This window comes from Perognathus longimembris, chromosome 16 (assembly GCF_023159225.1).
Source record: "Perognathus longimembris pacificus isolate PPM17 chromosome 16, ASM2315922v1, whole genome shotgun sequence".
Classification (NCBI taxonomy): domain Eukaryota; kingdom Metazoa; phylum Chordata; class Mammalia; order Rodentia; family Heteromyidae; genus Perognathus; species Perognathus longimembris.
Genome location: NC_063176.1, coordinates 55,736,308 through 55,751,513, shown reverse-complemented (window position 1 = coordinate 55,751,513; position 15,206 = coordinate 55,736,308). Strand labels below are relative to the sequence as shown.

Below are 15,206 nucleotides of genomic sequence, written 5' to 3'. Positions count from 1 at the left end.
GGGAATCGGTTGGTTCTGTAGATGAAATTCATGGGCTGCAGGCACAGTAGGCTCCAAGGATGGGAAGCCTGAGGCCCAGAAACATCCCAGGTCTAGTGGTTCCCATTGGTGGCCCGGGTGTAGGTATGCACGCTTTAGCGCACACTCAGAGAAGGGGCTCACACGCAAGGGACATCCCTAAGTCCTTCACTTCCCCATGAACACAAGCATTTCGTGTTCCTGGCACAGAGAGACTAAGTCATTCATTCGCTCATGCAAGCATTTGTTCGTGTAAGCACCTACTCAGTACGGAATTTCCAGGTTCCTCGCGCGCTCTGTGTATTGCCTCCAGAGTTTAACCGCGCGCCGGGGTCTTTCTGCATTATGTAACGCACACTTTGCTGTCTTGTACCGGAAGGACCACCCGGAAGGACACGCCACAAAGATGATGAAGACTGCGCCTCACCCCTGACCTCTGTAGCACCTCCGGGGCTTTGGGCCCATTCCTTCTTTGCGGTCATGCCACCCTGGCCCAAGAAGAGCTTGGTTAAGAGAGAGTTCCCTGTAGCCCACCGCCTGGTAAGTAACAAGTAGTGTGGGGTGTGTGTGTGTGTGTGTGTGTGTGTGTGTGTGTGCGCGCGCGCATGCATGCCACTTGTGGTACTGGGCCCTAGCTTTTCTTTTCCTTTTTTTTTTTTGGCCAGTCCTGGGGCTTGGACTCAGGGCCTGATCACTGTCCCTGGCTTCTTTTTGCTCAAGGCTAGCACTCTGCCACTTGAGCCACAGCGCCACTTCTGGCCATTTTCTGTATACGTGGTGCTGGGGAATCGAACCCAAGGCCTCATGTATATGAGGCAAGCACTCTTGCCACTAGGCCATATCTCCAGCCCCCCCTAGCTTTTCTTTTAAAACATTTTTACGAGAGTGAATCAAGCCTGTAGTCGCGGCTACTTGGGAGGCAGAATGTAGAGAATTGGGGTTTGACATCAGCTTGGCCATACATGTTTGCAAGACATTATCTCGGCGGATGGCTTAGCACAGTGGTATGCACCTGTCATCCCAGCCGTACTGGGAAGCGCAAACAGGAGGTAGGCAGCCCAGAACAGCCGGGCATAGAGAGAGACCCTATATAAAAAATTACCAACACTGCCAGGCACCGGTGGCTCACACCTGTCATCCTAGCTACTCAGGAGGCTGAGATCTGAGGATCGTGGTTTGAAGCCAGACCAGGCAGGAAAGTCCATGAGACTTTTATCTCCAATTAACTATCAGAAAACCGGAAGTGATGCTGTGGCACAAGTTGAAGAGTGCTAGCTTTAGAACAGAAAAGCTCAGGGGCAGGGCTGAGTTCAAGCCCCACAACTAGCCACCCCCCCCCCAAAAAAAAAACACAAAACAAAAAACAACCAACACAGAAACAGCTGGTGGAGTAGCTCACGTGGTAGAGTACCTGAGTAAACATATAGCTTTGAGTCCACCCTCTAGCATTGCCAAAGAACAACAGTAACCTAGCGCTTGCTTTATACCGTGTCCTTATTAATATAAGAACTATGGCAGGTTTTCACTTTCTTGGTTTCCATATCTCATTGTAGTATGGAGATGCCTCTAGTGAGCTTCAAGGAACTTCTGAGACCGGAGTAACTTTTCAGAAATGTGCACTGGTAAGTTTCCACAAGTGGCTCGTACCTGGTAAAGAGAAATCAAACGGTACGGCGGTAAAGTTGTGTATTTAAGAAATGCAAACCTGTGGGGCGGCTCACATCTCTAATTCCAATGACTCAGGAGGCTGAGATCGGAGAATCGCGACCCAAAGCCAACCCAGGTAGGAAAGTCTGTGAAACTCTTATGTCCAGTTAACCCGTACAAAGCCAGCAGTGGAGCTGTGGCTCAATGACAGGAGTGTTAGTTTTGAGGAAAAACAGAAAGAAAGGAAGCTCAGAGTCAGTGCTCAGGCCCTGAGTTCAGGCCCTAGGACTGGCACCAGAAAAACAAGTGGCAAATCTTGGGCTGTGTTGCTCTGCTGTGCCTGTGTGAAAAAAAAAAATGAGGTCTGATGTCCAGCGTGACTCTAGGATTGGGGCCTTTTGTGGGGAACAGTTGAATTATTAGTGGTTTTTTTTTTTTTTTTTTTTTTTTGCTGGTATTAGGGGCTTGAATTCAGGGCCTGCATGCTCCCCCTCAGCTGTTCCCCTCAAGGTAAACACCCTACCACTTGAGCCACAGCTCCACTTCTGACTTTTTTGGGGGTAGTTAATCAGAGATAAAACACGTCACGGACTTTCCTGCCCCTGGCTGGCTTTGAACTGTGATCCTCAGGCCTGAGCCTCCTGAGTAGCCTGGATGACAGGCAGTGAGCCACCAGCGCCTTCTTTCTGTCCTCAACCTGACTGTGGTTGTGCGCTTGGGATTCTTGTTTCCCTCAGCATTGTCTGAGGGAGTCGTTCCCCGTCTGGGTCTCAGCTGTTCCACGCTGTTCCCCCGTGGCCCTCCGAGGGCTTGCAGATCCGACGGAGCCTGATGCGTCTCGGGTGCTCTGAAAGCTGGGGTGCGCGGGTGGGCAGTGCGCCCTCCTTCCCTGTCCTCCCGTCCTAGGTGTCGGGGCCAGGCCAGCCGCAGACCCTGCACGTGCAGCTGATTGTGAACAACACCAGGACACGCGTGTCCACCAACCTCTCGGACCTGCTGCTCCTGGACGCCATCGCCGGTCTCACCGTCAGGGAGTCCGTCGGAAACAAGACTGAGGATGGATTCCAGACTTTCCAGAAGAGGTTTCTGCACGGTAACCCGCGTTCACCCATCAGGGATGGAGAAAGATGGGGGTGCTCAGATACCAGCCGGAGCCGTTCACAGGGTCTCGGGGTCGGTGGGGGGCGGGGGGTTGTGTGTGTCAAGCATCATGGGAGATCTGCCTGACGCGGTTCACAGGTTACCACTCAGAATCTTACTTCTTAGGGGAAGTGAGGTTCGAGGGACGAGTTCTCTGTTTTTCTTCAAATATCGATTCGATTTCTGTTTCCACTTTTGCTTTTCTGCTGGACCTGGGGCTCGAACTCGAGGCCTGGGCACTGTTCCTAAGCATTCGTGCTCAAGGCTAGCACTGTACCGCTTTGAGCCACACTTCTGGCTTTTTGGTGGTCAATTGGAGATAAAAGTCTCACAGCTTTCCCGCCCCAGTTGGCTTTGAACCGTGATCCTAGACCTCAGTCTCTGTGGTAGCTGGGATGACAGGCATGAGGCAATCAACGGCTTCCGGCTCATAGAATCAATTTTTATTCTACGGACAGTTTCAAACGGACATGGAGCTAGGCTTCCCCTGGCGTCAGCCACCGCCCTCAGGAAGGACAGCTCGTTTTGAGTTGCACTGGATAGAGATGGGCGTGGGTGGGCATGGGTGGGCGTGGGTGGGCTGCCTGTAAGCTGCTTGGATGTGTTCACCTATGTTTACGCGTGTCCGCGGGTATGTTAGCTTTCCGTTACTGTAACAAAAAACCAGCGGCAATCAACTTATCAAGAGGAAAGGTTCGTGTTGGCCTGCAGTTGTGGATGTTTTAATTCATGACTGGTTGGCCCTCTTGCTTTGGGGCTATCGTGACCCATTGTGGCTGAGTATGAGGTGGAGGGAAGCCTTTCACCTTATGACAGGGAACTGGAAGACAAAGGGCTGCCCCTCCCCCCCCCCCAGACCCCTGGAAAGGCCCACTCCCGTGTCTGGGCCTTGAATGTCCAATACAGCCACAATCCGGGCCCCGCACTGAACACGTGGGTCTTTGGGGCCTTTGCTGTTCACTGGAGGGCTGGCTTTCCCAGGCCCCCTCTGGGGGTGAGCTGCCACTGGCTGGTTAGGCAGGTGTTTGAGCCGATTCTGGGGGTGCGGTGTTACCCGTGACGCAGACAGTGTGTAGCTCACGTTCAGAAGAGGAACCAGGTGCAGGGGTGTTGAGAAACTTGTCTTCGTTGTCGTGGCTTTATTATTATTATTATTATTATTATTACGGGCCTTTCTCTCACTAAAGCCAGTGTCATGGTGGCGCACATGCCTGTTACAATCCCAGCAACTCAGGAGCTGGGGGTAGGAGGATACAAGTTCAAGACCAGCCTGAGAGAAAAGCACGAAACACTATGTACCCTAGAAAACCAAAGCATAAGGGGTGGGGGCGTGGATCAAGTGGTGAAACACTCAACCCCAGGACCCCAGGCCAAAAACCCCAAACCCAAACCAAATCCAAAACAAGGCCTTTTAAGGAAAATAGAGTGGTACGGAGAGGCCTAAGTAAGTCAACCTCTCCCAGCCTCGGTTTCTCCTTAGGTACCTTGCAGAGGAGATTGTGTTTCCCGCCCCCTCCCCCGGCCTCTTTGTGGACAGGAGCTAACGTATGTGCCCTGCACTGGGAGTGGCCGTGGCATTTTGGGCGGGTCTGCCTGTGGCCACCTTCCCAGTGATTACTGTTGTCACCTTGATACGGTGCGGTCCCTGTCTTAGCTTCCGTCCTTCTGTCCCGGCGAAGTGAACAAGTTCAGAACTTTTAAAGCAACTGGCCCACCCCAGGGTTGGGCGCTGTCTTTTCCTCGGGCGTGGCCTCCACCAACGGAGAAATGAGCCTTACTGGACATGGCAGGATTGATCTGTAAGTCCCGCCAGGCGGGGCAGGAGGCCGAGGGCAGGCGCAGAGAACAGGGCTGCTGTCGCTCGCCACGGGACACCAGGGCCGTCCCGAGCGGCCTGGGAGCCACTAGGGCCTAGGAGGACTGCTGCTCTGCCCCAAGCTGACAGGCCAGGAGGGCTGGGATAGGGCTGCCCTGACTGGGGAAGCGGCCAGCGCAGGCCTGGGTGTCCAGGAGCTGCTGTGTGTCGCTTACTCTCCTGTCATCCACTCCCAGAATCCCCCCACCCAGGTGCGTGAAATCTAGAGGCTTCTTGCTTGTGGGCCTTGTGGGGTGACAGGTGAACTGCTGTGATGGGGGCGTGGCCAGGGGCGTGGCCACCTGGAGGCGTGGCCTCGGCGGGCGTGGCCAGGCTCCTTCCTGATGCACTGGTGTTTGTCTCTGAGCAGTGGGAGACGCGTACTTGGTCAGCTACACGGCCTCGCTGGACTCCGGAGCCCTTGGGACTGGGGAGAGCCTGAGTCTTCCTGCGTGGCTCACCTTCCAGGGCTTGTCACCGGTATGTAGTCCCACTGCCATTTGTCTTGTCACTGCCGAGGGAGGTAAGGGCAAGGTCAGTCCTGACCTCCCTTCCCGGCCACTTCCCTCCTCCTTTCCTTCCCTCTTCCTGGCCATTCTTCCTTCCTTTCTTCCCTCTCTCCCTTCCTCCTTCTCTCCTTTTCTTCTTTCTCTCCATCCCTCCCTCCTTTTTTCCTTCCTTATTTCTTATCCCTTTTCTTTCTTTCTTCCGTGTTTATTCCCCTCCTTCCTTTTCTCCCTCTCTTCTTCCCCTTCCTGTCTTTCCTTCCTGTCTCCCTTCTTCCCTCCCTTCCTCTTCTCCTTCCCTCACTCTCTGGAACCACACTGGAATATGGTGTGGCCTCCAGTGACCTGTTACCTTATTTACAAATATGGGGACTTCAGCTTTCTCTCTCTCTCTTTTTGTTCTATATTGGCTTGAACTCATGACCCGGGCACGGTCACTTCGCTTTAAAGCTCGAGGCTGATGCTCTGCCCCTTGAGCCACAGCTCTGTCTCTAGCTTTTTGGTGGTTCACGGGAGATCAGAGTCTCATGGACTTTTCTACCCCAGGCTGGCTTTGAACTGTGATTCTTGGATCTCAGCCTCCTGAGTAGCCAGAATGACAGGTGCGATGACCCACTAGATAAACCTATGCAGAGCAGAGTGCCACAGAATGTGGCCGTAGAATTTGTCCACGGACTTCCGACCCGAGGTCCTGACACCCACAGTGACACAAATGCACCAGAGCAGAAGCCAAGCCAGGACAGAAAGTCTGGTGGGGGGGGGGGTGCTCCACAGTCGCCGATTCTGTAGAAAGACTTGGGTTTAGAAAATCTGTCCCTCCTGAACTGTGGCAGTTTGGTGTCCGCGGGACTGGGGGTGCTCCCGCATCTTTTCCCCACTCAAGGCAGAGAAATCTGTGTCATAGTACTGGGTCGGGAGCTGGGCAGTTGCTGAGCTCATGGAGTTCAAGGCCAGGCTACAGACAACAGGCTGAGCATGGAAGCCCAGCCCTTAGACAACCCCCCCCCCCGCCTCCAAGTGCTGCAGACTGTGAGATCTGTTGAGCCCCAACACGAGACCATGTGTAGAACGTGTGTAGAATTCACACACGAGTGTGATAAGTCCTAGCCAGAGTGCAACTGCACTGAAGTATCATGTAAGGCGGTGACCTTCAGGGTCATAATGAGTTTGGTGTTTCAGACTTAAGTCCCACCCACCCACCAGACCTGTGCACACATGTGCTGACCTATGCAGGTACACACATGCACATGCAAATATGCACACAAATCTGAAATCCCAAAGATTTCTGGACACACGCATTTGGGATAAAGGATGCTGACCTGTGTCCCCTCCCCCTCCGCCTCGTGTTTTCCATTGCACACATCCTCGTGCGTGCCCGACAGGACAGTATTACAGGCTTTGGGAACGGTTCATGGGGTAGTGGGGTTCAGAGGATCCAGTGTCGCTGAGCATGCACTTGGTCCTGGGAGTCTGTACACTGTGGAAAAGCAGATACTCAGAGTACAGGTGACTTCCTGTGACACGGCCAGACAGCGGGGGGGGGGGGGGTAGGGGTGGTGAGCACCCCAGCCGTCAGCCAGGCCCCCCCCCGCCCCGGGTTTCTCACAGGGCTTGCTGCACGACTCTTTAGGGAAACTGTGGGTTTCACCCACAGACCTGTCCCCCACCCTCCTGCCTTCCGGGGCTCCTGCCCTCCCCCAGCCCTCGCACCCAGGCACGGCGGCTTGGAAGGAGCCAGAACGTTACCCCAGGGTTGACCAAGGCGTTTCTCCGTTCTTCCCTAGAACAGAACCGAGCTCCGAGCCCACATCACCCTCACAGCAGAGGAGGAGGTGACGGTAAGGGAGAGCGCGTGCCCCCCCCCGCCCCCCGTACCCCACACGGCACAAGAAGGGCCGTGTTCTCCTGGGCTGGTGGGGTGCTGGCAGGCGGGGGTGCTGGGGGCCCCTGGGGGTTCCGGGGCTGGCCGGCCCGGCGTTCACCACCTGCTCTGGGCCTGCTACCGGTGGTGACGGGTTTGTCTTCCAGAACACGTGGTCAGGCAGGAGTTACGCCGCGCGCCCGTCGGTACTTCTCCATGTTCTTCAGCTGGATCGTACATGCCTACACGCACGCACGCGCGCATTCACATCACGTTGAGAGTTCACCATTGCGTGTGTCCGTCAGCAGGCTCCAGGGCGTGGACTTAGGGCCAATGGGGGGGGGGCGGTATGAGAGGACTCGGCTCTCGAGAGAGGCCCCGGGACGGGCCATCTGCCAGCCGAGACCCCGGGGTGCCAGCCTGGAAGAACTGGAACCAGGAAAGCGGGTGGCGTCACCCCGCCTGAGCGCCCTCCTGCCCCCCGCTTTCAACAAACCATGAACGGTCCCTTCCTCTGTGTTTCGGGGCGTGGGCGGGCGGGATTTAGTATATGGCCCCCCGGGTGTCTGACCCTCTTCTGTGTCCCCTGCCCCCCCCCCCACGGAGACGCGGGAGGAAACGGCGTTCCCACGCCGGCTCCTCGTGCACGCGCACGTGGTCACGGGCGCATAACAAAACCTATGGTCGTGAACGTCGAGTGTGTTCGCAGCGTTGCGCGTCCATCACCCCTATCTAGTTCCAGAACATTCTCACCCAGAACACCCCAGGAGGAGGAACACTCCCCTGCTCTCCAGCTCCAGCCCCTGGCCACCACTCACCTGCCTCTGCCTCTGGCCCGTTCATAGGTTCGGGGTGGCGTAGGTATACCCCCCCCCCCCGGCGTCTCCCCCTTAACACCGCGTTTGCCAGGCTCTTCCCTGTCGTGGTGTGTGGCAGAGTTTCCCTCCTCTTTATGGCTGAGTAATATCCCACGGTGTGTCCTTTTCACGAGGGAGGCCGTTGCGTTTCTCGGGCCTACGCTGCGCGGCGGGAACATTCTGGAACAGGTTTTGTTGTTGTTGTTGTTAGGATACCTGCTTTCAGTCATTACATGCGAAGAGAGGAAATTTCTGGGCGGATGGCATTTTGATTTCTAATGTATGGAGGAGCCTTCGGTGGGATTCTGGTCCTTCTTCTACGGGAAACTGCGTCTCAGGGAGGGGAGGCCCAGGGCCCCCCCGTGTGCTTGGGGACTCTCCTGGGGTGCCGCCCAGCCTGTCCCGAAGCCCGTCGCCCCTCCCCGAGCCCTGTTCCACACTGCACGTGGAAGTCTCCGAGCGGTGCACTCGGCTTTTTCTTATCCTCACTGGCCACGCTCCTTTCCCCTTGAAACCCTGCCAGTGATTCCCCTAAGCCCTCAGGAAACACGGCACGTCCCTGGCTTGCTCCCAAATGGCTTTTGAGGCCTGGGCTGCTTCTCTTGTCCCTCAAGGCTCTGCCGTGCCAGCCCCGGGTCAGCCCACGGGGGTCAGCTCTGGGCTTTGCCTTTCTGAGCTGGGAGCAGGCCCCGCCACACTTCTGCCCGTGGGACGCCTTGGAGTCGGCTCCCCGCAGGGGGCTTGGGGAATGCAAGTGGATTGCTATGCATGAGAATCCTCGGGCCAGATCTAGAGCCTGGCGCCGCCGGAGACTTCGGCAGGGAGCTTCAGGCAAGGAGCATTCTAGCAAACTTCCACTTCCCGTGCCTGTGAAACAGACATGAAACACTGCATCTCAAATGCTCTTTTAAAGATCAAAAGTGACCTCAAGTGTGGCCCGAAGAAAAAGTTGAATGAAAAGGTTGATGGTTAGGGGTTATGGAAAGGGACTTACTGGCTTTTTGCTAGAGGCTTAGGAATTCAAAACTCCTGTGCTGCTCACTCACTCAGCCTGCTGCTGGCCACAGGACCAGCTCACAGCGACAGGACTCCCTCATCGGCCATGCGGGGGGCGGGGACAAGTCGAGGGTCCCCAGGAAAAGCCCCGACTGCTCCCTAAAGGCCCCAAGCCCCGGCATACCACTGGCATGAATCTTTGGCCCCCTACTTACCACCTTTGCTGTGATCTAGGCCATTTATTTAGCCTAAATCGAGATTAAGAGCAGCGCCCTTCCTCCTCAAATTGTTGTGGGGCTCAAACGGATCAAACCACAACAGGCACTTGCGTGATAGCTACCGTGGTGGTGGTCATGGCGGGTGACGGGAGAGACGGCGGTGGCGCTGAGGGTGGTGGTGGATGTTGGTGATGACAGCGATGGTTTGGGTGACGGCGGTGGTGACGATGCTAACGGCAGCCGTCGTGCTAGCGACCGCCGTGACGTCCACGGGGGCGGCCCCGGTGGTGGCGGTGGAGGTGGAGGATGGAGATGGTGATCTGGTAATGAGGTTGGTGATAGTGGTGGGGACGATGAGGGTGATGGAGTTGGGCGATGGTGGCGATGGTGGCGGTGGTAGTGGTGATGTTCGCGGGGCTGGGGGTGGTGAACGTGATGGGGTGCTGGTGAACATGATCGTGATGGGGTTGGTGCTAGTGAGCGCTGACGCCGATTTCAGAGAGGAGGACGCAGGGGGTGCAGGCGACGGTGTTGATGCGACTGTGCGGATGGGAATGGTGCCGGCGGTCGTGATGGCTTGGAGCTGTCTTTCCCAGGAAGCTGTGCTTGGGGACCTTATTCTTCTTCGGCCGTCGTCATGGGAAACGTGGAGAGTAAAGGCGTTTAGCACACTTCATCCCCGCAGATGTGTGAGGTCCGTGGGTCGTGAGCTGGCTCATCCCCAGAGCCACGCCGTGCCCAGACTCAGCTCTCCGTTGGCGTTGGGAACGTGGGAACGTGGGATTGGAAGAACGAAGGACAGGGGGCTCTGCAGAGCCGGTCCTGCCTCCTCCTGCAGGGCCGTTGAGCCGGATCCTGACCCACCGAGCTGCCATCGCCCCCTCCCTTCCTTGGGCCTGCAACGTGGCTGACGGAAGGTTCGACTTCAGGGTGGAGGTTCGGAGAAGGTGGAGGTGGGAAGAGAACCGAAGGGAGGTGGCCTGACTTAGCCGTGCAGTTCTGGGGAAGACGGAAAGGGGGGGAGAAGCGATTGTTGGCTACCTATCGCAGTGCAATACTCCTCTCTCCTGTCGTTCTGACCCAACCTTTGTCTGCTCTTCTCATGAATCAGACAGTTTTTTCCCCACCAGGCGTTGCAAGTTGGGAGAGAAAAGCACAGAGCACCCGGGGAGTGAGCGGCACAGTCCCGGGAGGAGCACACAGACGGCAGCGGAGGCTCCATGCTTTACCCGCCCGTGTTGCTTCCTTCCTCTCTTTGAAGCTCCTTTTGTCTGATGGTAGAGAGGGCTCCTTCATCCCCGTGGGACTGGAGGAGAGAGGATGACCTAACAAACGAGATCCTGAGCTGGCGCCGCGTGATAAATGATGACGCAGATGGTGATGATGTTGATGGGACGATGATGGAGATGGTGGCGGTGGTGATGATTGTCGTGGTGATGGTGCTCATGAAGGGAATGGTGGTGGTGGTGGTGGTGCTGCTGGTGGTGATAATGATGGTGCTGCTGGTGGTGATTGTGGTGTGACGATGAAGTTAATGGCGATGGTGGTTGTGGTGATAATGGTGACGGTGATGGTGGCGGTGGTGATGAAGTTAATGGCGATGGTGGTTGTGGTGATAATGGTGACAGTGATGGTTGTAGTGGTGAAGTTAATGGCGATGGTGGTTGTGGTGATAATGGTGACAGTGATGGTGGCGGTAGTGATGAAGTTAATGGCGATGGTGGTTGTGGTGATAATGGTGACAGTGATGGTTGTAGTGGTGAAGTTAATGGCGATGGTGGTTGTGGTGATAATGGTGACAGTGATGGTTGTAGTGATAAAGTTAATGGCGATGGTGGTTGTGGTGATAATGGTGACAGTGATGGTGGCGGTGGTGATGAAGTTAATGGCGATGGTGGTTGTGGTGATAATGGTGACGGTGATGGCTGTAGTGATGAAGTTAATGGCGATGGTGGTTGTGGTGATAATGGTGACAGTGATGGTGGTGGTAGTGGTGAAGTTAATGGCGATGGTGGTTGTGGTGATAACAGTGATGGTTGTAGTGGTGAAGTTAATGGCCATGGTAGTTGTGGTGATAATGATGACAGGGATGGTTGTAGTGATAAGGTTAATGGCGATGGTGGTTGTGGTGATAATGGTGACAGTGATGGTTGTAGTGATGAAGTTAATGGCGATGGTGGTTGTGGTGATAATGGTGACAGTGATGGTGGTGGTAGTGGTGAAGTTAATGGCGATGGTGGTTGTGGTGATAACAGTGATGGTGGTGGTAGTGGTGAAGTTAATGGCGATGGTGGTTATGGTGATAATGGTGGTGGTTAGCACACAAGCTTGAAACGCCAGCAGTAGATGTGCCCACAGTTCTGGAGGTTGGAGGTCTGGTCTGTTGGCGTGCCTTCTTCCCCTAGAATCCTGCCTGCCTCTTCCCAGCTTCTTTGGCCTATGGTTGCCCCATTTTACCTCTGTTTCTCCTTCCCATGGCCATCTTGTCTGTGTGGATCACAGTGTCTCTGATGAGGACAGTCACTGATTTAGGACTTAGCCCTTCATGCAGTGAAATCCTGTCTTGATTACGTCAATAGAGACCACATTTCTACATAAGGTCACACTCATAGGGGCCAAAGGTACGCTTTTGGAGGACACAGTTCAACCCGCCGCGGGCACCTTGGCTGTAGACTGGCAGGTTGTGGGTGATCAACTGACGAGTCTCTGTTCATTCCTCCTTACTACTCCGTGGAAATGGTGGGTGCCTTTGTGGCGAGAGTGAAACCTGGGAGCAGCGCTCACCTCCGCTGCGTTTGTTCTCTGTAGAGACAGACTGTTCTTTGTGTTTCCTTCCTCTGGGCACCGTTATCCTATCTATCTAATATATTGAGGTTTTTTTTGTCCAGTCGCTGTGCAGTCAGGGTGCTGGGCTCCTTCCAGCATGAATGGGAAATCTGTGCTTCTTTTGGATGCTAATCAAAATCAGCGACTCTGGCTCCGGAGGCTTGTGCCTGGAGGCGGCTTTGACACAGGCCTGGTGTAGGTGGCCCCGGGCTTCACTCCAGATCCAGGCTCCGGTGAAAGCCCAGCAGAGGCTTCTGCTGGGCTCAGCCTCGCCTGGCCTAGTCCGGCGGGCTGGACTGGTCTCGGTCTGCTGGCGGGATTTCACCGGGGGCACAGGAAGCGGGGCTCCCAGCTGCCTCCGCACATGACGCGTTCTCTGCAGCCGGTGCCAGCGAACTAGTTGACAGAGTGACTTCTCCCAAAGCAGCTGTCTAGACAGAGAAGGATTGAGTGTATTCCTCAGTGTGCAGGAAAGAGTTAATCACAGGCACGGCTAGGACTATCGTGCCGAGTCTGCCCAGCGAGTCATCAAACCTAGGGGGATCTTGGGGACCCCATCCTCTCGGTGACCCCCTGACAGGGGGCAAGGGATGAGTCAGGAGCGGGTGGAAGAAGTGGGCGGTGATGTGGCCGGCGGAGCTTCAGCCGAACTGGCGGGAGTTTGTGCAGCAAGTGTCGCCTGTCACTTGCCCCTGGCCAGGCTGAACGGCCACTCTTTGGGCCCTGTGACGCTCTGCCGCCAGCCGTCAGCCGACCTGGGTGGCACGTGACATCAGGCGAGGGGCTATCAGTCGCTGGCTGACCACGAGGTGCGGACGGTGTGACCACAAGGGCCTCGCTTCCCCCCCCCCCCCGGTCCCCGCAGGTTCTTCCCAGCCACGGGCTCCACGCTGTGGGCTTCGTGGCCGCCTTCGTCCTGTCCCTCGTGCTGAGCTGGGCGGCACTTGCGATCCTGGCGCGGTGCCGGTGTCTGCAGGGAAGCGCGCTGGCCAGGCGTCTGGTGAGTCTCCCGGGATGTCCCGGAGGGCCGCTGGAGGGGTGTGCGTGTGCGTGCGTGTGCGTGTGCGTGCGTGCGTGCGTGTGTGCGTGCGCGTGTGGCGGGGTGGGGTGGGGTTCGCCCACCCTTCCCGCGGGTTTCAACCCCTGACCTACAGACCAGTGCCCTCCCCTCAGCCCCTCGGAGAGCGCTGTGTTTGTCCGGGTGCCTCCCCATGGCTAGTTCTTTCTGGAAGCTCTCCGGGTGATTCTTCTACAAGTTGTTTCGTACTGTATTTCAGTGGACACGCAAGACCAATGCAGACTTAGGGGGCACAGGGTGACATTTTAACGTGTGTAGACAGCCGTGCTCCATCAGTGTCAGGAGCACAGCCGTCTCCTCAGACCCTCATCCGTCCTCGGTGTCAGGGAACATTCCAGATCTCTCTTGGCTGTTTTTTTTTTTTTTTTTTTACACCCCTATACCTTGCAGGCTGCAACTATAGTGACTCAGGGTCACCCCAGGCCCAACTCCTGGGACGATCCTCTGTGTCTTTCTTCCTCTCCACGTGTGGAAGAAACGGAGGCAGACCCAGGCCCGAGCAGCTTGCGGAGTGTGGCGGAGCCCAGGCTGGGGCCGTCTCCTGGGACCTCTTTGTCTAGATGCAGGGGTTCCCGTCCCAGCTGAGGATGGCCATCTCCTAGAGGGGGGCACTGTCCTCTTTTGTTGTTCATCATGGGGCTTGAACTCAGGGCCTGGGCGCTGTCCCTGAGCTTTTTTGATCAAGGCTAGCGCTCTACCACTTTGAGCCGCAGCGCCGCTTCCAGTTTTCTGGTGGTTCATTGGAGATAAGAGTCTCACACACATTCCTGCCCTGGCTGGCTTCGAACTGCCATCCTTGGATCTCAGCCTCCCGAGTAGCTAGGATGACAGGCGTGAGCCATTTCAACGTGAAGTCAGCCCAGTGTCCTTGGCAGGCAAAGGTGAGGGGAAGAGCGACGCCCATGTCCCCAGACCTCGCACACAGCGTCCCCAGGCTGCCACCCCCAGAGGGCCGCGTGGACCCTGCTTCTTGGGCGGAGGCTGAGGTTCATTCCCCGGAGGCTGGTGACCTTCTCGTGGGTCTGTGGGGGAAGCGCAGAGCTCGAGTGATGGCAAGGCCCTGCAGAGGTGCACCGCGCGGAGAGCAAGGCGGCCACGAGACCACCACGCCCCGTGAAACCGTGCACGGCTCCCGGCTGCAGCAACAGGGCCGGGCTCTCCGACGCTTCCCCTTCTGCGCGCTGACCCTCAGCTGCTTTGCTCACGAGACACCTCCCAGACACCTCAGCCACCCCGATCACCCGTTCCTCTCCAAGGAGTGATCTTAGGCCAGAGCAGACGTCACGCGGGCGCATCCAGAGTCGGTCTGCGTTGTCTCTTGCTGGGTCTTCCGTCGTGGGGTCCCACGTTGCTTAGAAACCAGCCCGCGCTGCGATGCGGTGGTCCAGGCTGCCAGTTAGGCCTTTCTCTGCCTCATGGTGGCAGTGTGGGGTGCTTTTGTAGCCTGCGAGGGGCGGCCAGGCTCTCCCTCTCCTCTGCTTTGTTTTACCCACCCTGTCCAGGGCTGAGGAATTCAGTCCTTTTCTTTCAGGACCGTTGGGTGACACGGGGCCTGTCTTCTTCCCTACGTGTCCCCCGTAAAGCCGCAACAGCCCTTTGTCCCCGCGCTTTGGCTGCAGGACCAGCATCTCGAGAACAGGGTGGAGCCCTCGCCGTTTGCCTTGGCCGACGGTGTGAGCGAGGACCTGTCCCTTAACGACCAGCTGGTGGACATCTTGGCCTCGGAAGACCCCGGGAGCATGCTTCAGGCCTTGGAGGAGTAAGTCTGCCAACGCCGGCTCCCACTCGCACGGAAAACACTCGCTCGCACGTCTTCCCAGCGTGAGAGAAGTAGAGACTTCTGTTTTGGAGTTCGGGTGGCTGTGTCTGTGCGTGTCCGGTGGTGCCGCCACGAACTCAGTCCTTATGAATTCTGGGACCCGGGGACGTTGCTTCCAAATGCGTCTCAAGTTGACCTTGCTTTTTTATCTTTTCTTCTTTCTTTTATATCAGTTTTAGAGTTATCAGAAAAATTGGAGCCACAATACACCCAAGCGTCCCTATGGTTAATATCTCACTAACGTAATTACTATGATAGGTTGCTGTTGTCAGTGAACCAATTGGATTATTTTTCTGCACCCAGATCTCATCCAGGGCCCAACATTCTATTTAATTGTCATGTCCTTACGTTGATTGCTAATTTACCATTAAGTCAAGGAAACTTT

At 56.2% G+C, this 15,206-nt stretch overlaps 1 protein-coding gene across 2 annotated transcripts in view; it reads left to right on the top strand.

Annotated features, from left to right (window-relative positions):
• Evc2 (EvC ciliary complex subunit 2) overlaps nucleotides 1-15,206 on the top strand; it is a 50,935-nt gene that overhangs the window by 510 nt on the left and 35,219 nt on the right. The window contains exons 2-8 of one of the 2 annotated variants that reach the window (XM_048364335.1): nucleotides 398-558; nucleotides 1,572-1,640; nucleotides 2,572-2,758; nucleotides 5,031-5,140; nucleotides 6,951-6,998; nucleotides 12,790-12,924; nucleotides 14,622-14,761. In XM_048364335.1, coding sequence (XP_048220292.1) covers nucleotides 499-558; nucleotides 1,572-1,640; nucleotides 2,572-2,758; nucleotides 5,031-5,140; nucleotides 6,951-6,998; nucleotides 12,790-12,924; nucleotides 14,622-14,761 — 749 coding nt within the window. In that variant the 5' untranslated portion in view covers nucleotides 398-498. Of the gene's footprint in view, nucleotides 1-397; nucleotides 559-1,571; nucleotides 1,641-2,571; nucleotides 2,759-5,030; nucleotides 5,141-6,950; nucleotides 7,005-12,789; nucleotides 12,925-14,621; nucleotides 14,762-15,206 lie in introns of both variants that reach the window. The other variant, XM_048364334.1, reaches the window with a different exon arrangement.